The sequence below is a fragment of the Poecilia formosa genome, unplaced genomic scaffold, assembly GCF_000485575.1.
Source record: "Poecilia formosa unplaced genomic scaffold, Poecilia_formosa-5.1.2 Scaffold0, whole genome shotgun sequence".
Lineage (NCBI taxonomy): Eukaryota > Metazoa > Chordata > Actinopteri > Cyprinodontiformes > Poeciliidae > Poecilia > Poecilia formosa.
This window is the reverse complement of record NW_006799939.1, coordinates 1,674,531-1,698,551: the sequence shown is the minus strand read 5'-3', so window position 1 is coordinate 1,698,551 and position 24,021 is coordinate 1,674,531. Positions and strand designations below refer to the sequence as shown.

Sequence of the window (24,021 nt, the reverse complement as noted above, 5' to 3'; positions counted from 1 at the left end):
GAAGACAGCTGCTGTGCGTTTCAGTGTCACTGTCATGATGAAGATGTAGGGTTGTGAGTGTAAGATGAAAGAGGTTTCATGTAAAAAGGTTTCAACAATGTGTGTCAGTGAGGCACAAGGGTGGGGGCGAAGGGTGCAGAAATGGATCAGGAGACGCACGGCTGACCCAGTTTCATTGTTGTCCAACCTGTTCTGCTAACCCACTGATATTTCAAGTTTTTTCTTACCTCTTTCTTTTCATCAGCAAGGAAAGATAATTACATTTATTTGCAAACTGGATGAAATTACAGCAGAGAGGCGATTGAAGCAGTAATTTAATCTAAAAGTAACCAAATCTGTAAAAACAGAAAGTTTCATCTTTGTCATTTATAGTCAACAACTCCTCCAACACAAAAACATTCCGTTTACAAAAAAATTCTAATTTAGACAAACCTTAAATCAACCCCAGTAATGCTCACACGAAAAACGAAGCCTCAGTTGCTTTGAACCCGACACAAACATTCACGTGTTCCCATTCATTTGTCCAATCTGCACTGAATGACTTCATACATAACATGTTTGGACAGCCTCACGTCCAAAGAGAACGTGTCCTACACAGGAGGGGCCAGGTTCCCCTAATCCTGGCCTCTTCGTCGTCCTCTCACAACCGTCAAGGACTATGCACAAGAAAAGAAAGCGCATATTGTTTTCTTGTAATGAACCCTAGACTTCTTTTTCGCTCGCATTACAGAATTTGGCTTCACAATAACCGAGCACAACAAGAGGGTTCGGGTTTGGCGGATGGAAAAGCACAACGCTCCCCCAAAACTCATTCACCTGTTGCAGTGTCAAGGTGGTTTCTTGAAAGATCAGACATTTCTCACATCGACACTAAAATAATGGCATATGGGTAATGCTGTGAAAGTCTGGACACAACTAATATATAAAAACAAAAAGAAAATGTACCATCAAACTTTTGACTGAAAATTGACTTATTTTGTGGCTGAGCTCATTGCTCTTGAAGAATAGTGTCATTTTAGAGAATATTCAAGTAACTATGTTGCCTTAAGTCATTGTAAAAATGGTGTTTATGTCAAACTTTAAAAAAAAGTGACTTCTCAAATCTGGCCTCCGTCTCTTTAAGGAGCTCCTACTCTTTCTGACACTCCACATGGTTTTCACATTTTATTATAAAACAAAAAAAGAAAAAAGAAAAATCTGACAACGTTGCACTTATGTTCAGATTCCTTGTTTTCTATGACTTTTCACTTCAATACTAACTGTAAATCCGTATATCCTGTTGCACTGTGTCTCTACTAGATTTGCACATGAACATTGACTAGGCCGTTTTAACAAATGGACATTCTTCGATCTAAACCATTTCATTATAGCCCTGTTTGTGTTGTACGTCTACAGTCCAGGTTTGGTCTAATCTGGCCAGACCACCGTAACTTGCATCCATGTCCCCTTCCCAATAACGCATTAGTGACAACCTTTAAAAGTCAGCTTTTAAACTTCAAAAGCTGACAACAGCTTGTTTCTTATCACTCTTTTATAAGGCCATTTCTCTAACTTTCAAACAAATAAAGTTGTCAGGTCCAGAGAGTCATCCACCTGAGCTGTGGATCTCAACAGCCACTCCATATTTAGCATTAGCTCTGATTGATGCCCTCTTTGCCAGCTTGCTAGCATGGAAAGCCACGTCTTCACAGGTTTGCTTTCAATTTTTAGAAGATAGTCTTAACAGTGCTCTATGGGATGATGTTTACTCAAGATGTTTGAAAATCTTGCATCTTTTATTCCAGTTCACAGTCATGCTCTACTTTCTGCTGGGAGCAAAGTTTGGGATTTTTCCATTACAAAATGTCAAAACAATTGAGGGATTTAAATATTTTTGCAGGTCACTGTACTGTACATCGGTGCACAGAGACAAACTGTAACCTAAAGAAACCTACTGGAGAATGTAAAATACAGATGGATCTCCATGACCCAGAGCACCTGCTGTTTTCAGCTGTAGCACTATCCAACCAAAACAAGGGCTATAAAATAAGGACGGATATGGATAAGAACGTGCAGAGGAAGTGCTGCCTGTTGGTTTTGGCACCAGTGAACTTCTTTTCTAGTGCTTCCAACTGATTCAGGAAAAAAATGTTTTGTTCCTGAAACATATTTGGAGAGATACTATAGCCACGAGGCAGGTGGGTAAACATCCAGATGTCTGTTCATTATCCGACCGAAACAAAGCTGCATGTTAGATTGCATCAAAATTCGAGTTGATTATTTTCCCCTCTTCAATCAGCAGTTTGCAAAGTGAGAGATCGCATCACTCTGCAATCTTTCAGTCCTTTATTAAATGACTTAATAGATATTAAGTCCTTTAACTTAGAAACAAAAGTTCAAAAGCTGGTTATAAAACGATTATAAATGCATATAAACACATTATGTTAAAAGTACAGAGAACAGATGGTCCTGTTACAACCACACCATCCATAAATTCTACTGAGCAAACTGGAAAGCAACTGGAAAACAAATTCCCACAGCTGACGTGCCGCAACCATGACTGCCAGATAACTGAACAACCTTTAAGGTTCATGTAACGAGATATATCATTCGATATTATGGCATGTCAGGGTCTGTAAACTCGAACAGACATCAGCACAGATGCATGTATGACATCACAGTTCCCTGATCGCTCTGGCAGGTAGGCGAGTGGACCCTGAACATTTTAATTAAAGTGTGTAATTAATCATATGAATGACGCACATTAAAGACAAAGACTAAAAACAATAAAACTGTTTATTCAATGTAAATGCAGTGTGGGTTATGAAAAACCCACATTTGTAAGCAATAATCCAAGGAGCAAAAACTGAAAATCTCTTTTCTGACAAAACTGAAATATAAATGAGAAAAATGTCAACTATTCCTCTGTTCTTTAAAACACAAAAATTATCAGATAAGAAAGTATAGCTTATCTTTCTAAAGTTTTTAACTGGACTTGCTTCGAGGCTGAGAAATGAAGGATTTCCAGAAACAACTTTAAAATTACATGTGTTTTTCTTTTAAATGAAAAATGTTAATTATCAACACTACGTCTATTAAAAATGTTTTAACTCAAAAGTAAATACTGAAATATTTTAGATATGTGATCCTATAATATGAGTAACTTGCCTCAATTGCAACTTGATCTGTATTCGATTTGACTTTCTCAACGTCCCGTCATCATTTCTGGCTCTTTTTTTTTTTTCTCTCCATACTTCTGTCTGGGTTCATAAGAGAATCAGCTTCTCAGAATACAGCCAGAAGGTTCTGTAACAGTAGCTGCATGACTCCATTGCTGAAAGGGAAAGCGTGGGAGCACAACAACCGAGATAAGAAGGCAAAAATCGAAATTTAATTTGAAATACAATTTACTGACAAAGCGAAACATAATGAGGTTGCAAGGCCCCCCTGCTGGCTTTAGTACTCCTTTACTCCGACTCTGTAATGCTACTTAGCCTGTTTTGAACTTTTACCCTGCCGTGTCCTTCTCGCGTAAGGTGAGAGCGGTCCCACAGGCAGCCATCCACACTGCATGCTGTACAGCAATGGATTGTTATCCAAGTTAAAGTAGTAGTTTGGGCAACTTTATCTGCTGTAGCTTGATGCGTTAAGTACAAATAATGTAATGTATGCCTTAATATTTCAGCTACTAAAGTAAAGGAACAGAAAGTACATAAAACACAGTCTGTGCAGAGTGCTCTGTGTAACAAAACCTTCATTTGTTGAAGACTGATCATTTGTAATGGTTTGTAAATACCCACTTGCCTTGAAATCTCCACTAAAATCAGGAATAAAGAGATTCTAACCCATATAATTCTTTCATTAAGGCTGATTTAGTTTTTTTTTTTTTTCCTTCTTCTTCTTCTTTGACCTTCCTTCATTATCTCCATTGTATTGGTTTTATAAAGCTTTGTTATAGCAATCTCATTATTTCCATTACCCGTTTTTGTGATGTCAGTATCCATTACTACATCTTACACATCAAATTAGTTGACCACATAAGCTTCCTTTGATCAGAGGGACCTTCGTAATGAGGACAGTCATAATAAATAGCTGTCCTCAGAAGACCTGCTATTATGTTCCCAATATGCCTGTCTCTCCCAGAACACCCACGGATATGTTTATAACTGTATTTTTGCTGGTATAAGGCAAAGATAGAGGTTCTTGGATACAGTGCAGGGTGATTGAAACGGGAAAACAAAAAAAAAAGACAAAAATATATAAAAAAGCCTCCACAATTGCAAAAGTTTGGTACGCTTAATGAGTGCACTCAAAATCGTGCCAGTTTTATAAGTTCAAGTTCTCCTCCACAGAATATCCAATTTCTTCAAACGCCTGCAGCAAATACATTGCTACATTTCAAGCAAATAAAAAAGCACAACTGTTCACTGTGAAGCGATTGGATTCGACACATTCAGTTGTTTGACAGTATTAAGTCATGCAGGGCTCTTTAAAGCCAATGCCCTTCAGAAGAGTTCTTGATCAGACCTGGCTGCTCTGGCAATCTTAACTGGCACGAGTTGAAATCCTTTTTAACAGCACGGATAAAAAATTTACAGGTCAGGCACAGCTGTAATCTTTGAGCAGCTCATATTTCAGTTCTGTCCCAAGATATATTCCTGCTGATTTAGAGTTTACAAGCTCACATCATCTCAGCATCTAATGTCAATACGCTATTCTGATGCAACGATTTGCGTACACTTCAAAAAACACAGTGTACAGGTGGCGAATTGTTGATAAGACCAGCTAAGCCATCAACAGCTTGTCCTTGTTACTCTTTAACAAGAGAAATCCTCAGACAAGAAACATGAGATGCCACCAGCGCTACAGTGACAGCACTCTTGCAACAAGAGGACCTGTATAAATACATATGACACAGTTGACAGACTTAGTAACGGTGCACAACAGCAAGATGGAGACATCTATTATTAGACCAGTCATCGGGTCGTCAGCTAACCTTTCCAGCTCCTGCTCTGTTTAGCAGCGTCCCAGAGGTGTTGTTGTAATTTGGATCTGGTGTCAGCCATAACCCTCAGTCTGACAGGTGCAAGGATAAATATCAAATCTCTGTCTGAGCAAGTCAAATTTACAATCCCTAAAAGTAGCAAAAACAATTACACCGAGTGTCTTTGGAGTCACAGTGCAAGGGAAAGAAAGGGGGGGATTTGAATATTAAACATTTATTATTTAGTAACAAATACACTGAAAAGTGTATTATCAGTGTTAAGTTGCATTCACATAGCACCAACAAGAAGTTTTGGCCCTGCTGGTAAATGCATGCAAAAAGCCATAAAATATGTATTAAAACAACATGATCCCATACTGTAACAAAATGATAAAATCCTATAGTTGTTTTGAGTACATTTATGAAACGGGTAAACTATTGCATTTGCAGTAACAGTTACTGTGATTAAAAAAAAAAAAAAAAAAGATTTAAGACCAATTTATAATTCCTCTAGTGCCTTGTAAAAGTATTCCCACCCCTTAAACTTTCCATATTTGATGACGTTGGGGCACAAAATGGCCAAAACCTACATACAACTGAGAATCTGTTTACACTCTGCAGTCTTGAGGTATAACATGAGAAAATGAGTTAAATATTCAACAAATACTTTTACGAGAAGTTATATTTCCAGTTTCCACTTAAAATAGTACAAAGAAGAAATGCTCCCGTTACATCCACATCATCTCAGCAAAGTGAGAAAGAAAAACTAATTCCCAAAGGTGACATGATGCCACAACCAAGACTGCCAGATAATTGGACAACTGAGATTCTAACCCTCATAATTCTGTCATTTCGGCTGATGTAGTTTATTTTTTTCCTTCTTCTTCTTCTTCTTCAACCTGCCTTCATTACCTCCACTGCACTGGCCTTATAAAGCCCCGTTATAAAAATCTCATTATTCCCAATGCCTGCGTTGTGATGTCGGTATCCATTACTACATCTTGCACGTCAAATTTGTTGATCACATAACCACACGCCGCAGTTGGGTCTGGTGTGAAACTAAAGAAGGATGTGAGAAAAAATAAGTTCATGTTCACTTTTTAGAATGGGAGAGGGTACGTCATGCTGTGGGCTTGTTTCTCCAAAAATAGTTCCTGGTAAATTTGTTAATAGAAATCTGGTGTCCTCCACAGGAACATAAGTGTTGGGGGTAATGTATATCTATAAGCTCATCTGGTATGAAATCAAATGTACAATGGAAAAAAAAAAAAAAAAAAAAAAAAAAATTTTTTTTTTTTTCTTGTGGTTTTTTTTTTTTTTTTTTTAATCTCTCTGGCTTGAGCCTCCATCACATCACGGTCAGCTGTTTGGAGTCGGTGATACTTTCTCAGAAACAACTTCTGCTTCTTTGTACTCCGTTTGTTTGTGTGCTTTAATTAAGCCAGTGAGAATAGCACAATTGTCCATGTTAACATGGGAATAACATTTCTCCTCAGTAACACTTATGAACACAGACTCCTCCAAATTCACAGAACCCTGTAATCAAATGAAGTGAGGACGGATATTAGTTGCTAAACAACATTTTCCACCACAATGCCACTTTGTAGAGGACACAGCAGAGATGATTCATTCCAACGACGTCACCCACATGGAAAAAAAGAGGGATAAAGCTGTTTTTTGCTTACATCAAGGTTGACAATTTAAAACTGTTTTTTTTTCTGTTTGTTTTAATGCCTGACAATTCTTTGACTATATATATTTTTTTTTTTTTTTTTTTCAGTCAGACTTTCAGAAGAACTGGTCAGGATTTGAATATGGATGCATGGATGAAGATCTGTGCAGATCTACATTGTAAAAGGACAAAAGTTTGGAAGAGTTGTTTTGCATATGTACAAAGAAAAATTACCCCTCTGATGTTCTGTACAACATCAGAGAACTAATGTTTTTAATGACAAATGTTAAGAAAAAAAAACAGTGTGTATCTACATCAACAGGTGTTCAACAAGTGCCATGCTTCGTCTCGCTAATGGTTCTAAGTTTGAGCACCGCACAGTGTCAGCGTTTTTTATCTCTTCACCTGATTGCTCTTAAAGCTTGTGTTTCCTTGGCTGGGTACTGGGACAGCAGGTGGTGCTGGGGCCCTTCTCTTCTTGGACTCAGCTTTGGCATGCATCGTGGGAATATCAGTGAAGGACTGAGACTGCTCCAGGGAGCCTGGATGTTCCTCTTTATAGGAGACCCCTGACACAGTGGACAGACCCTGTGGGTTAGAAGAAGAACAACAGGAGAGAAGAAATCAAAATCTCAAACAAGAAAAAATACATATGCGGTATGTGTGATACACAAATCTAGGCTCCATTTAATATCTTTGTCATAAAATGCTGAGAATAGAAATAGATCTTGCGCTATTTCAAGATGAAATCTTCCTTCAAAGGATTGTTTTCATCTTTTTAATAATGATTTACTCATTTCAATGTTTAGCTTTAAGTCTACCAAGTTTAATTCAAAGCTGCTACACAAAGACTTAATAATTTTCACATTACTGGCACTTCAAGCCCTGTGGGAGCATAAAGCTGTCTAAATCTGTCTAAATAAGGATCGCAAACACACACGGATACTCAGAAGCACAAAGAGACCGACAATATAAGTAATTCTTTGGTCATAACTAATACTGCAGCATTTATGTGATCAAGCTGAAAGTGCAAGCTTACTTTCAAAGGGTGGCTGCTCTTGACTGAATGCACTTTAACAGGAAAAAAAAAAAGGACTTGAATGTGTGATCAAAGACAGCCTTGAGTGCTCCTGAAAATCTGAGCCTCCCTGTGGCTCAGCTTGGTACAGAGCCTTGGCACAACAGGGGCACCACACCAGGGTGCGCGGCCCCATGATCGAAGTAAAATGTTTAAAAGCAAATTAAGCAATGGGTTCAGACAATGCCTGAATTTGAGATAAAAGAGCAAGAAGGAACATTACGTTCCGATCACTTAAAGTAACAATACCCATGGTGAAAACATGCCATGATCAAGAGGAGCAAAAACGAGAGAAAAATTTTTAAAAAACCTTTAATAATGGCTTTAAAGGCGGTGAAGAAAAGGTATTTCTTTAATAAAGTCCCAGAAACAGAAGAAAAGAGACGCGAGCTCAGACGACAACCACAGTGCACTAGAGAGGCTTTTTGTATTTTGCTGTAAAGAAGCATTTTTCTACACTGTAACGCACAAAACATCCCACAGTCCTGACCTTAACTGACACGAAAATATGAAATAAATCAGTAAAATACTTGCAAAATGGTACAACTCTTCTTTGACTGAACAGTTGTTCTCTCTGTGGTCTGACAGATACGTTCAGAGGGTGACAGGATAAGAGACAGACAGAAGGAACTGTGGCAGGCAGCAAACTGAGTGATGAAAACACAAAAGGGACGCTTGAGGGGAGGCTGATACGATATGGAATCCCCCAAAAAAGAACACATTTCAAGTCAAAAAAAAAAAACATTTCAAAGGAAGAAATTCGAATGAACTCTATCTGACTTTTTCACCTGCTCGCTCCTTCTCCTTCGACCTAGTTAAAAACATGAAAACCGCGAGTGGGTAAACCAGATCAGAGGCACTTGGGAAGGGAACACAAGTCGGCACCGCATTCATAATAACGATGAGAGCAACACAAACGGAACCAAGAGGAGCATCATTTACATACTGCATCTTGTAGTGATGCCCATTACTGAGAGCTATATATGGAAAACAACACATTAGCAAATAACTTAAGGTACTTAAAAACAAAGGTGGCTTACGACGACAATTAAAAGCGCCAACGCCTGCTGCGATTTGAACTTTGAGGACTTGTTTTTGTGCTACCATTTAAAAGTCACTGAATGTAAAGTACGCAGCATTTCTCTGCCCTCTGGTTGAATCTTTCAAGTCGGTTTCATCTAAGATCACAAGTGCAAGTGTGTGATTGGAGGGGAAGAAAAATGGGGGGGGGAAAAAAAAAAAGAAAGCTATAAAGGCTGGGTATTTTATAGACCTCAGAAAATGAATAACTGACAGAATGCATGAGGGAGAAATACAGAAACCTTTTTAAAGACTTCAGCAGGGCTTGGCAGAGTGCAGAGGGAGAAGACACATGCTCTCACAAATATTATAATTCAGCAGAGTTCATGCAGAGTTTATGGGCAAAGGGGATTTAGATCTCGAGTACTTTCAGAGAATAATTATAAAACGGTAACCTACTAAAACATGAATAAGTATCACCCAATATCAAGATGAAGCATATTTATTTATTTATTCCCCCTTAACTTGTTCCAAATCTATAACTTTAATCTGACATCCCTAAATAAATTAAAGGCTAAAAATTTAAACAAAAAAAAAATCTGTTACAGATTTTTTTTTTTTTTTTGCAAAGTAGTTCTGCAAATCCTCAAAGGTTTATTAGAGTAGATTAGGCAAGAACCCCACTAGAGAGAAAGAGTACAGACAAACTGTAAACCAACAAAGAGACGGTCTGTCCACTTAGACTGACAGGCCGAGCAACAACGCGTTAATCAGAGAAGCAGCCACGAGACCCGCAGCAGAAAACTGCAGCTCAAGAATCTGCCGACAAGACAACCGTTAGTCTTACAGTCCACAAATTTAGCCTTTATTGATGAGTGGCAAGAAGAAAGCCTTTGCTGAGAAGGGGGATATAAGAAAAAGTCGAGTTTGCAGTTTGACACAGACCACATAAGAGACAGCAGCAAATGCGGAAGGAGGTGTCCTGGTTAGATGAGAGCAAAACTGAACATTTTACATGCAGAGGAAGACTAATGCCATCTGCTGGCAGTGGCAGCATCATGCTGTGGGGTACTTTTCTTCAGCAGGGATAGGAAAGCTGATCGGAGTTGGTGTGAAAATGAAAGGAGCGATGGCTCGCGTTCCAGAAGGGCATAATGCCAGAGGTACAGTTAAGCCCATCATTTAGTTTGAAATCTATTTTTCATTCAAACTGGATTCTTTTTTCTTATCCTGGTTGGAAACGACACAGGCATATCCTAAAAGTAACTGGGGGTTTTTTTCACCATGTGGAAAGTCTTGTATAACATTTATACTGGGCCAACTGGAACTTGAAGACACTTGGATACGGCCTTGTAGTCCCTTTTTTTGAGTTGTGCTTACAACTCGGCGCCTTTGGCTGATTTGTGAGCCATTACAATATGGACGATTGTCCATATTGTAATGCATGGACAGTTGAGTTGTCCACTCATTAAAACATCATGGTTAGTTAGTGTGATGTAGAATCTTTCATTTTTCCACAGACACACTTGAAGGACACTCTGTTACATAAAATGTAAGCAAAACAAAAACATTTTTCCTTTTTTGTGCTGAAATCTGTGGCTCACTTTAGCATTATATTCTGTCACACAACTGAATTAAATTAATACTTTGTTTTAGTTTTTTTAACTAGCTTCCATTTGAAACAGAATTACCCAAATATAGAGGACATGTGAAATGTCAGAGTTTCTAGGACCACACACTCTTACCCTGACCTACCCAGTAGTTTAGCCCTTAATGAACAATTACAGATAAGAGGCTGGGCTTTTACTGCTAATGTAGCCAAGGTAGTGTAATTTGATGCCTTCAAGCTGATAACACAGCGTGTATGCATGCGTGGAGGTGTGTGTGTGTGTGTGTGTGTGTGTTTTGGTGCACAAATGCATGTGTGTGGTCTGATAACAGTCAGTGAATGAAGAACAATCATATCAGAGACGAAAGCCAAGCTGCATTGAGGCCCACTGATGGCGATAAGGCTAAGAATGAAAATATCTATAAATCAAACTTAGCTGCCACTGCCTTAGATACATTTTGGTATTTGGATTACATCATAAAGATGACACAATGCCTATGACATTGCGATTTGCACGCATAAATCCCATCCATGCATTCCTTCTTTTTTTTTTTCTTCTTTTTTTTTAACACTTGCTGACTCAGTTCAAAAGTTTTCATTCTCAACATTTTCAAATAATTATGAGGCATACAATGAGAAATATGCTATAAAGCATCATCAGCAAGCAGACCAACAATGGAGGCAATGCACAGTGTTAGTGATATGACAGAAAACAGGAGGGTGGAGTCCAACCAGCAGCTTCTTATCTCAGTGAAACTGAACAGCAGAGAGCCGGCCAGTGTTTCTCTACCTAATGCAATTGACTCCCTTCTTAATGAAGTTATGGGTGTAACAAGCAGACCTCAGCAGCTGTGAATCTGCCTTGCAGTGGCTTATGGTTACGGGAAGTTTTACGTTGATGGTTAAACCTGAAATAATTAGTTAAAAACGCATCTATCAAGGAGTCTAATTTTACTAAACATTTTCAGATGTTCAATCAAACTAAGAAGCTGCTGATCTTAACCTTCTGACTGTGTTTAGGAATAAGGTTCATTGCTCTCCACTTACTACTCTCTATTAATAATAACCGGTATACCCGTCTGTTGTAATTGTCCAACTTATAAGTGCTTGCATGCAAAAGAGGTCATTTTTCTACATTAACATGACAGAGGCCTGCTTACAAATGTAAAGACAGCTGCTGCCCTCTGGAGGACAAAAGAAAACAGTGTCCCTTTACTGCAGTTACAGTGACCAACATTTTAATGACCCAGCTTTAACTAGAATAAACATGTACTGCAACTCCGCATTTGGACTTTCATCAAAAGGATGTGCATAAGCCACAACACTGTTCAAGCATGCAGTGCTTCCAGTTGCATGTTAATTTATGCCTTTAAATGACAGAGAATGTTCAACTTTTAATACTGGAAATTTATGCCTTTAGTCAGAAAAAAAAAAAAAAAAAGTAAATCTACCCTTTTCTTGCAAATTTGCAACTTTTGCAACTTTTCAACATGAGGGATTTTTTCCGTGGCCACATTATTTTTTCTTTGGTACAGTTTGATCCTAATAGATTAGACCCATCAACATATAAATTATTTTTACCTCACACAAAACTGCTGAGCAAGAATAAAATTCTTCACTGATTGGAAACAAAGCAACATTACATTTTAAACTATATACTAAGGACAAAGTGAGTCCAACAACTTGCCGACTCAATACATCCTGCAATCAACTGTTATGTTATCCACTCATAAAAATGGATAGCACTGGTTCAGATGAGATTAATAAATATATTTTAAATACTTACATTGAATTTTGTGTCTGAGTTTTGAACTGCAATGTCATCAAAGCCATCCATGTCCAAAGACTTATTGTCAGTCTGCAAATGGAAAGGAATACACACATGCAGCATTCAAAGACACACACGTGCATTTAGTGTTTTTCAAAGCATTTTCTCTGGCTGTTTTACATTAGAGAGCAATCTGATCCTCAACCTCATCATTGTTGTTAAGAATGTAATCTTAAAAATGCATCTTTCTGATGAAAGATGAATTTTTGAGACGGCCTCAAGCAGGAATCAGACACATTTGTGTTTAATAAAATGAGAGAGAGCAGATATTTTCAACAATGTAGAAGAAGCCATTTTGTATCTGTCCAAAAGTATGACCGTAACTCAAGGAATGTGCCTTACAACTTTGTTCAGATGCTTTAGACTTATACACAATACAGGTTTACTTTTGACTAGGAAAATAAATTAAATACAGATGTTAGGTTAGTTGACTCCCTACATGTGACATTTAAAATCTTACCTTTGATTTCCTTTTGCTGAATGGGAAAATATTTAGCAACCCTTTCTTATGGGGTCTTCCCAGACTAGTAGTACTGGAATAAAAAGAATCTACAAAAAAACAGAAAAAAGTAGAGGAAGTGGAGTTAGATATGGCATCACTTTTAATATAATGAGTCATATTAAAAGAGTTAGGGGGTAGTGTTATTCTGAAACTGTAGCAATGCATAAATCACAGTTATAAAGAAGTCAGAGTGTTTTTTTTTAAATAAAATTCAATTTAAATTATGTTATTTACATTACTTTTACACAAAACATCCAAAAGTGGTTTTAATTAATGAAAAAACGAATTCAATTGCAATATCTTATTTTATTGCCCAGCAGAGGGCGCCAAAACCCAATTGTTTTCTACCAGTTTTATTTAACCTTCACATGTTAAACTGATGTGTCCAAATAAAAATGCTATTTTCGTGCTAAACTACTGAGCAGTGATGTGATTGGGTCTCTAAATTAGCAAAGCTAATTATGTTCATTACAATTATTCAGAAATAAAAAGGTGTCAACAAGGTTCACACGTATTACAATAAGAACTTCACACCATTGTTTTTTTTGTTTTTTTTTTTGTTTTTTTTTTATTACATAGTCTTACTATAAGCATCCTACGAAGCTTAATAAAAGCATTAACAAGACTTTGTTAATGAGGAAGCAGCAGTAGATTGGGTTAAACAGCCATTGGGGGTTAGTATAGACAACATTAGCACCAGCAACATGGAGGACGTATACCTGAGTTGTTCAGAACAGGGGCAGAAGCCATTTTAGGCTGTAAAACTGGAAAAAAAATGTTACAAACAGACTGAGTCATTGATACATAACCCGCATTGCAATAAACTGATAAATCGTTTCTGCTCTGTGGAGACTTTCAAACATCTAAAAATGCAACAGACTAAACTAATGTGGAGAATACTCACGCAAATAATTAACAATTTTACAGTACCCGGGTGAAAATATGCATGCTCTTGTGTTTGAAATATACCAAAGTGTGATGTGATAATGCACATATTTAGGACACTAAGAATAGTGAAAAAGTCTGAAATGAAGTGAACGCTCCTCCTGCCAGGAGACTGCATGCATACTAGTGGTTAACGCAGCTGGTTGCTAAAAATTACATAACTGCATTTGACCATAAACATGACATAATGTTTTTGCTTGCATCATTCTGCGCCACACCAAGAATTTCTGTGATAAAAACAGAATCTCTCTGGCTTTGGTTTCTCAGCATGACATGAATCATAAAATCTGACCTTGAATCCAATCGCAACTGAACAGATAAGACAAAATATCCACATAAAACAAACCCTATTCCACCCAAGGTTGACATTTGTCACTGAAACAGCCGTCGTAAGTAAGCACCACATTAGAATTAGCGTTAATTCAGGTTAAGGTTTACCTAGACTCTGATCGTGCACGTAGAGTTCTTTGATGCCCAGCTCTGTCAGAGATTTGTCCAGCGGTAACTCGTGGCGACTGACGCAGTCTTTCAGGAGCAGGACATGTGCCGGGTCAAAATCACACTTGTCGCAGATGGCCGGTATCAAAGCCTGGAGCGGAACCAGCGGGTTGACCCGTAACACGGCCTTCTGGTTGCCGTGGAAGTTCACCATCAAACGCACAGTTTTCTGACACACAAATAAGATAATGATGGAGACAATTGGTCAGTAAATCCAGGTCTACCGGTCAGACAAATGCCTCATTAAGTAAAATTTTGTCAGTCAATTAACAAATTCCAATTGTTTAGTTGGACGATGGGAAAGTAGAAAAATAGCTGGTTGCACTTCTAATAAAAGAAAAAAGTTGCCGATGCTTGATGGACAGATTGAAACAGAAAGCATCAAGTATGTGATGCTTTTAAATGACTAGCGTGTCGTATGCGACACGACAAGTCTGTTTACCAGTCCACATCTTTTCTGCACCTGCAAGTCTTTCTCCATCATCTGCAGATCACAGAGAGTTTGAGGCTCACAAATTATCTTCATTACTGACAACGTGACGACTCTGGAACAATATCTGATGAAAAAGTTGATTGTGTCCATGCCTCATTGGATCAGAAGGATTTGGCAGCATAATGGGAAATAAGTGTTTGCAGCTAATGATTATCTTAGTAAGCACTTATTCTATCAAATATTCTGACGATAAACTTGATTTAAAAAATTCACACATTGTGCAGATTTTTCATTTAATCACTTGCAGTTTATTTGATTAAATATTAGAAATGCATAGAAAATGCAAAAATAAAAACAAAGAATTCAACCTGCTTTTTAAAATAGAATAAACAATTTATTGTTTAAACATAGCATTCCTTTAGTGCGCGTTTGATCATGTGGAGCAAAGAATGCATATAAAGCTAAATAAAAAATGTTTCTAACGTAAACCTGTGAAATGCTCAAGCTCTTTTGCTTAAAATAGCATCAATATAGAGCAGGGCTAACCAGTTGAGCATTTTATTTTCCAATTAACCAATTAATAATTGGATAGCAAAGTGATTATTGTAGGTTTTTCATTTTACAGAATTTGAAGCAGGAGAAACTACAATAAGTTTCTAGGAGTTCTATATATTATGTCTTTACATAATTTGTTTCTTTTAAATGTAAAATGTATACATTTACTGTTTTGGCTCCAAGTGTGTTGTTCTTTCTTCAAATGACCTTTTTTTAAAGTCTGCACACTTGACTACTAAAATAGCTGATGATCATTTCAATAATTGATCTAGCATGATTAATCCAATGGCCAATTAGGATATTTTAATAGGGCACACCTATTATTGATCAGCTGAGTACAAACTGATCCCACAGCAGTCTGACTTTAACTGCTGAAAAGCCCAATGGGTGAAGGGATAAAACAGTAAATGACTGACAGCAGTTGTTGGAGGAGTGTTGGCCTCTGGCCTGAGGCCAGGTGGGGTCACAGGCAGACAGAGCTGCCACTGAGCCCTGAGAACAGCAGAGAAATAATGCATGGTAACTAAAGGTAAGGCACTCATCAAATATTGAAACACCTGAGGAAAGCTAAGGAGAGGCAGAGAAAAAGACACAAAGAAAGAAACAGCTGAAGAGGGGGAAAAAAATAAGTAAAAAGCTTGAATGTTAACACAACCTATAGAGTTTCCACTCAGAAAAGGCACACAAAAAATAAAGAGTGTATAAAATTGACTCTAGTATGTACAGGCCAGCTTACAAGCAACCAGTTTCCTACCTTAGCATGAGCCCTTACAGGTTTCACTGGCCTTGCCTTCTGCCAGTGGTCATTGGTACAAAGTGGACAGGGTGGAAGAAAGATTACATGGGGCCTCATGGCAGCAGCATAAAGCACATAATATGAAATATTGTTACACAATGTAATCTATTTTTTCTAGGATCTTAAATGTATTAACTGATAATTATTCATATATGACTGAAAAAAAAAGATGTTCTCCAATTGTAATCCTCTTTTATTATAATATCTACTTCATTTTAGGAAAATACCCTTGGCCACAACAGAACATATAAGAATCGTGGCCAATTTTAAATGATTTCAGGTGGTAACATATGCAGTATTTTTTAAATGACCTCAAATAGACTTCAAAACGCAATGTGTGCACAACAAAAAAAAGTGGGACCTGCTGCAACAAAAGCGAGATTCCCCAAAACTCACCTCTGGCACTTTAGGAGCTGGTCTACGCGACACTTTCTCCTCCACGACTTTCTCCTTGATGAGCACGCAGGCCACATTGAAGGAGCCAAGCAAGGCATTGGGCTTGAATCCCAAAGAGTGACCGTCGGGGGAAAGCAGCTCCAAGGTGTGCATTGACGGGTTAAGATGGTGGTGACCACACAGATCGACCAGCAAATCCATCAAGGGTTTACTGGGAGACAAGAAAAGAAAGAGGAGTGAAAGTGTGTCCAGATAATATGCGTGTGCCCGTCTGTGTAAGGACAGAATATTGGGTTACAAAGCCTACCTAGCTTCAGCTTCACAAAAAAAAAAGGAAAGCAAAACGAACTCTTACCTAATGAACTGCAAATAAGCAGGACAATAAGTTTTTTTGTTTTTTTTTTGCCAGAATTAACTGACGTTTTTCCTTTGCTTTTCGGAAAACTCAAACATGTGATGTGTTCATATCTAACTGTGGAGTCCATAGAGGAGCACTGCACAGTGTTGTTCTAAAAGTATCCAAGTCAAATTTAAAACTAAACAGCAATAAGTTATCAATAAGCAAAACGAGTAGTAAATAGATATATATTTTTTTTTCCTTTTAAATACTGACCAAATATTGCAATTTGCCTTTACTTTACTTGGTCAGTTTGTCCATGTATCAACTATGAACTACAAGGTTTATCCAAGAGAAGACAACAGCAAAGAAAACATTAGTGCAACAAGACTGGCTCTGCCCTCTACTTATTCATTTGCTTTGCAATCCAGTTGGAGAGGGCAAGTGATGATTAGGTCTATCATCTGTCAATCGTCAGACAAAGAAATAAATGCTCTCCTTTTGTGGGAAAATCCAGATCAAATGACATAACGGAGACCGATGGCACAACAAAGACCGCTGAAGAGAAAATCTCTGACTTTGGAATCAGTGAACTCCATATGTGGGCCTGAAAAGGCAACACAGTGGCATATGATTTTCATAATATTAAAACACTGTGGTGCAATTCATCAAAGTTAAATAATCGGCTATTAGCTGTCCTAACGATTCCGGGTTTCTGAGTAGCATGCTACATGTTATCTACCCGGTGCATAACATGCAACAGAAAATAAAGATATGAGTTACACAACTAAATTATGTAACCAATTTGATATGAGTGCTGTACAGGGGCATTAAAAAGGTTTTTGACATAACAGAGATCAGTATCAGCTCAACTCACAAACACTGATTCTTTTAACCCTTTTCCAATATGCTGTCAGCTTTTTTCTACATAACTGAGTATTCTTATACAAGAGTTAGATAGAGATTTCTGTAAGTCAATGCAAATCATGATATCAAATGCTGACCACATCTATTTGCATTCAATAAAAGAACCAATTTCTAATATTGTGAAATTGTTTTTATCCAAAACCTTCTAGAAAAACATGGCTACTGCATAAAACATAATGTCACGCATTTTTTAAATTGTAATTTTACAAATGACCAATAAAAAAACAAACAAAAATGTTGTTTTATGGCCTAAACAGTTACGAAGACGACTGCTGACTTGACAGATATTAATTTGTAAATAGGTAATCGTCAAAGAACCTGGTTGTTTACAAAGTCCTGTATCCAGGCATGTTATTGGAAAGTTGAGTGGAAGGAAAATGGCTGGTAGACAAAGGAGCAAAAGCATGGAAAAACTGCAAAAATGGGCAAATAATTTATACTTGTAAAGCCTCTGTTGCTAGAACTATATTAGAAATGTACAACCTGTCACACAATTGTTTTGCTATCAGCTGTTGAATACAGTGAGATTTGCTCTTCCACAACCCCCACTGTTAAAAACAGACACTGCTTCAAAAGGTTAAATGTCAAAGGGAAACTCTTCATGTTTGGATTCTCTCGAGACTCTCCATAAGGAGACTGACAATGACTTAAAACTGGACAACAGTCCAGACAGTATAGTTTAGGCAACAACATAGAATTTCTGAATTAAGAATAACTTTTTAACTGGTTAATAAAAGCTATAATCATCAACATAAAAAAATATTGTGTCTTTGCATTAAAAAAAAAAATACATGTACGAGTTACATTTCTTGAAATAATTTTACTTCTCAATGATTTTCTAACTAACCAAGAAGTAGAGGAAAACCAGAGGAAAAAAACAACAACAAAAAAAATAATTATTTTTGTACACTGGTGGGAAATACAATGGAGACATCTGCTGGCCTTAAGATTCTACTTGGGTAATAGAGAGGCTTGTTGTTTTTTTTTTTATCAAAGACGTCCCCAATTTTCTGCCTCAGCAGCAGGAACCTCATTATGGAGTGCATTAGCAGGTCAGCTGACCGCACACCAGGACAAAGGCCAGTGCACTGTGTAGAGAATGGCATGTGAACATTCACCAGGCTCCACAAAATAGGGCAACATCCATTTATCATATTCCAGTTTGGGAGTTTAACTCGCATGATCCGACTCCAAGATTGTAATATTTACAGATTTATCAGTTTAAATAGAATAGCAGTAGATTGTAGAACTTGTATCGGCATTCACAGCCAAAATATCTCACAGACAAAAGCAATGGAAGAACAAAGTGAGTGAACAAATACCACTGGAATTTGAGAGATTAAACATGTGCTTCAGTGCACTCTCATTGGACTAACCTTCCATCCTCTGTTACAGAAACCTGGTAGCCATGTGGCAGAGTTAGCTGGAAAACGACGGTGGGCCTGAGGATGTTTTCCTTGATATCCATGGCTGATGTCCCTCCTCCTTCAGGTACAGAGTGCCTGAACAAATGACGGGGAGCAGGTTGGGGGGCCTGCGGTGGAGGTGGGGCAGCAACTTTCATTCTCCTCCTGGATAATGACAAGTCCAAAGATAAAAAAGAAAAAAAAGAAAAAGATACGGGGAAATATTAGATGTTTCCAGGTGTTTTCTATTACCGTTTTAGAAGTACTAATTTTATTTTTGCTTCTATTTCAACTGAGACACTTTTGTTTCTCTTGAATTCAGCACTACTTGCATCACAACCCGGCCTTGTGAATGGATTCCACTGTTGCCACCTCAGGAGCAGCCTGAATACCAATGACATTTTTTTTTCTTCAGTATTTCTGTCTTTGGTGCAGTGTTGCACCAAAGACATCGTTCATACTACAACGGAAACTGAAATCGTCTGTTTGGCTATCAAGATGTTTAATCTTTGAACAGCTACTGATCCCACGCGACTCTGAAATGACTCACAACAACAATCTAACAATTTCTGCGGATTCTCCTTCCGCTATCTCGCCTATATCCCAGACCGCCTACACTTCTATGAAATGCCTTTGTGTCACTTAGTTCTCGCCTTTGAATTGCATTCCATTGCACCCCTCATAAACATCTCCCTTTTCAATCTTATTGCAGCTCTGGGTAATTATTTTAAATAAAAAATATGCAGTAACAGGTCATTATAAAAAATATAGTCACCTATAAACCTATAAAACACCCGATGAATCATAGTTTTACTAAAGATGAAACCTGGAAAGGACTGGTTACTGGCATCGAGGTAAACAAAGGGTTTAAAGTGTGAGCATTTCACGACTAAAACTGGTTTCTGAGGTAATAAAGAAAATTTAATCTGTATGCCTGTAAGTGTAGATTAATGTAGTGCTGCCCCTCCCCCACTTATTGCTGTGCAGACATTTTTTGATGTCTGAAAGGCTCCTAATATACAGGCTTGGAGACAAGCTTTAAATAAGTTTGTAATAGTACTGTTATATGTTGACTTCATCATACTGAAGTTTTTTAAAATTTATTATAGATATAACATTGTTTTATGTCTTGTTTCTGCTCACATAAATTTTAAAGAAAATAATTATAATAATTAAGGTGTAACATTCTGTGTGACAAGTATCTTTATTTAAAAACTGCTAAGTTTACCAGGGGGTTTTACTTTATTTTTATTAAATCTATGTGTCAAAAAATAATAATAAAAAATATAGATAGCATTATTATAAGTAAAAATCAATGACATTATTTTAGCATCAATAGAAATAAGATACAATAATTGTAATTATGTTGTGCATTTAAGTATGTTTTTGAATAAAGACTTCAATACAGTGGAGCTTAATAAATGTTATCCACCAAGAGAATTTCATGGCAGACAACACCCAGTTCTTGGGATCACCTGGTTTTCCTAAACCACATTTCAAAAGTAAATAAAACTTAATCGGCACGGAAACTACTGAAAACAGCTGCATGTTCAGACCATAAGAACAATAGTTATATTAAAACAATCCTCCTGTGATGATCTTGTGAAAGATATTATTGACATGGACTCCTGAGGCTACAATCGGCAGCCCAACAGAAACAGTAGATTTCAACAGGTCATGCACTGTATGTACACAATGGCAAATAACTAAGCATGTTTTCATAGAGTACGTGAATATCACTTACATCAAAGAAAATCCTTGCGTTAAGAGTGTCCAAACAATTGGTGTTCAGAATAAATCTCAACCTTTACAAATGCTATAAGATTCAGGACGCTCCTCTAAGTAATCGATGTATCCGTCTTTAATCGTCCAACCCAACACTGTAAAATTCAACGTTCGCCGAGGTTTTTCTACCCAGTCCAGAATAGAAAAATAAGAATAAGCATGACAGCGAGCGGACTCTAACCCGAGCAAGGTTAAACATTGACAGGCTGTGAGACATCGGCTAACTATGACCCAGAGGACACAGAGAGTCATTAACTCATGCAATGCAGAGTGGTTTCCGCTGGTTGTGTCACTGGGATGACAGCCCACAATTAAGGTTATGACAACACTGATTATAACCCACATAGAAGTAACAAATTATAGAGAGGGGTTTGTTTTATTATTAAGTTTGAAGACTGTAAATATAAAACTCCTTCAAACATATGGGTTACCCACCATAAACATAGTACTGCATTGTTTATTACATTGTTATTCTTATAAACGCTTAAGGAGCTGCAAAGGCATTAGGATGTGAAGCCTTCCTGGTAGGTCTGGTCTTTAAAGGTAAACAGAACCAGGCTCTGTGGACCTGTGAGACTGGGCCTCAGCCAGACTTAGCACAGTGAACTAGTATCCTCCTCTCCCTCTCTTTTTTAGAGCAACATTTCACTTTCCCGCTCTCTCCTTTCCTCTCTCCAGCACAGACAAAGACGCCTTTAGGAAAAAGTCTGGTCTCCCAGAGAGTTGGAATCACCGTAAGCAATGAGAAAGATGAGGAGAGTAAAAGAGAAGTAATGGAGGAAAAGTAGGAAACCCTGCTCTGGCACAGGGGTGCAGTAAGTGCAGTGCTGCAGGAACTTGGTTACAAAAGTGCTCTCTCTCTTTTTTTCTTTTTTTTTTTATATACACACATGCACAAATACACACACATTACTAATGGACCTTTCAGAACCACCAAGTCCCTTTCACTTGACTAAACATCATTCACAAGGATACATTACTTCCCCCAATTCACAATAACACCTTTTACTCTTTATTAAGTTTTTTTTTTAATAAGATTTAAAACATCCATTATTCACAAGAGGAACTATTCTCTGATTTCACTACTAAAAAAATGTAGTTGGATAAATATGTACCTGTTTCAACATTTACAAAACGCACACCTGAAGGCACTTTAGATGGACCAATTAATCCAACACATGCGTCTTTTAGGCTTTTGGAGAAAAAGAACCCACACATTCACAGAGAGAATATGTGAACTGCATGCATAAAGGCCCTGGCTCAGATTTGAACACATGATATTCTTGTTACAAGAAAACATGGCTAAGAGCTGGGCCACTGTGCAACACAATTTTAAATGTGAGCAATAGACAAAGTTCGACTCAGTTTATTTACAAAGCGCAGAGTCAATGACTTTGCAGTCATCTCTACCGAACAAGCACACAGTGACAGCAGGAAGTGACAGCTGATGTTTTAGATCGAGGCATTAGAAAGGAGTAATTCAAACAAAAAAAAGATATCACCCTCTCAAAATAGAAATAAAAAAAAGAAACACTTGCTTTATAAACATGCAGTTACATTGCTTGAAGGACATAGCTGCAGCATAGCAATGCTAGTACAACTAGTTTTTTCACATTTGATAAACAACATCATAAACGATGCTGAAAAACACAAATAAGACAATCACTGGTGATTGTGAACTAATTTGTTTCTGACTAATTTCTTTTACTTATTTAATTTAGTGGCAACTTGTCCACCCGCGTCATTGGGTGAGAGATGGAGTAGGCACCAGCATCCCGACAAGGATGTCCTTGAGTCGAGGACAATAGAAGTTATGATGTGCAACCCTGTAATATAAGACATTATAATATCCACATACACACTGACTGATCAGGTAATTGGTTTAGATGCACGCGATACGAGTTCATTTCTTCATTCAAAACTGACAAATAGTGGTTATCCATCCATTCCCAGGACAGACAACCATAGATGCACACAGATACTCCTATGTACCATTTAGTACCATGTGATGCTTTTGATTATCAAAAGCATCACATTGAGTTATTTGAGTTGAAGGAACATGACTCCAGCAGAACATCGTCAAAATCTTCCCCTAAACAACACTGGTCTTCATTTGTTACAGCAGCTTCAGTATTTTAACATTACAAGCATAAAGTAAAGTATGCCAAATAAACATCGATTTAAAAAAAAAAAAAAGACGTACAAATGTCTAAAATAGGTCAGGGTCGCCAAGTTGGTATGAACAAATTTTAACTCTTGGTATAAAGATAATGTCCACCAGTTTAGCTGCTAAAACAGTAATGCTTTGAACATCACTGCTTTTCATTGCGTTTGCTCTTCACATAAAGCATTTTAATAAGCAATATGAAGGAATAATTCAGCAACTCCTTTGGCAGATATTAAAAGATGGCACAGAATACAATGGCTACCTAGTATAAGGTTTACAGTTTTATAACGGCAATCAAGATTGGTTCCCTAGCCTTGAACTCTCAGATCCACCCATTCTTAAATAGAGAAGGGGAAATGTATTTCAGTGGTGATAGATGCTTTAAATATTCAAGTCTTTTTTTTCTAATCTTCTGTCATTTTTTTTTTCAACATGACTGTCCCCTGCTGTCCACTTGGTCATCTTAAGTTGTGAGTTATTATCTAAGGAATTGAACAAAGCATCCACCCTCAAATCTGTCCCAACAAAGCAAAGGCAACCCTACAATTAGCAGAAAGAGATAGGGGAGGGCAGAGCACACTCAAACACAGCCGAGTACCTGAGTGAATTATAATTTATTAAGAACAATTTTGTTGCCCACATCTTTTCTAAGTATTAGGATGAGTTGGCTAAATAACTGACTGCAATAATCATCACTTTATCTATGATAATCAAGTACTTCACACAGACAGGTGACATAGTGCCCTACTGAAACAATACAGTAATGTCTATAATCAAGGTAAAATGACAGATAGCTCAAATGGTGCTGACTACCTGTTATAAGGTAAGATTTATAGTTTTATTACAATGATGGTGATTATATTTCTGTCTTTGGACTCTAAGCACCAACCGTCCTTGAGCTGAGCTGTCCTAGATCAAGCTGAGTATTGGTACCGTAGGAAAACTTTGCTGAAAGACTATCCACTTGTGTATTTTGTTTCACTAACAAATGATCTCTGATAATAAAATGATTGTCATGAATTTAAGTATGGCTCTCCACTATAGAGACACATTCTAAGAGACACATTGATGCAACAGCTAACTGACTTTTTGTGAATATAAGAG

General features: G+C 37.5%; 1 protein-coding gene across 8 annotated transcripts in view; it reads right to left on the bottom strand.

Moving 5' to 3' along the window:
• The window catches only part of cobl (cordon-bleu WH2 repeat protein), a 53,396-nt gene that overhangs the window by 21,615 nt on the left and 7,760 nt on the right, over positions 1 to 24,021 (bottom strand). For 5 of the 8 annotated variants that reach the window (XM_007544592.2, XM_007543966.2, XM_016669130.1 and 2 more), the window contains 7 exons: positions 18,936 to 19,130; positions 16,296 to 16,506; positions 14,056 to 14,284; positions 13,392 to 13,436; positions 12,631 to 12,719; positions 12,129 to 12,200; positions 7,041 to 7,223 (listed from right to left, as the gene is read on the bottom strand). In XM_007544592.2, coding sequence (XP_007544654.1) covers positions 7,041 to 7,223; positions 12,129 to 12,200; positions 12,631 to 12,719; positions 13,392 to 13,436; positions 14,056 to 14,284; positions 16,296 to 16,506; positions 18,936 to 19,130 — 1,024 coding nt within the window. Of the gene's footprint in view, positions 1 to 7,040; positions 7,224 to 12,128; positions 12,201 to 12,630; positions 12,720 to 13,391; positions 13,437 to 14,055; positions 14,285 to 16,295; positions 16,507 to 18,935; positions 19,131 to 20,709; positions 20,971 to 24,021 lie in introns of those variants that run through there. The other 3 variants (XM_016669104.1, XM_016669205.1, XM_016669163.1) reach the window with 3 other exon arrangements.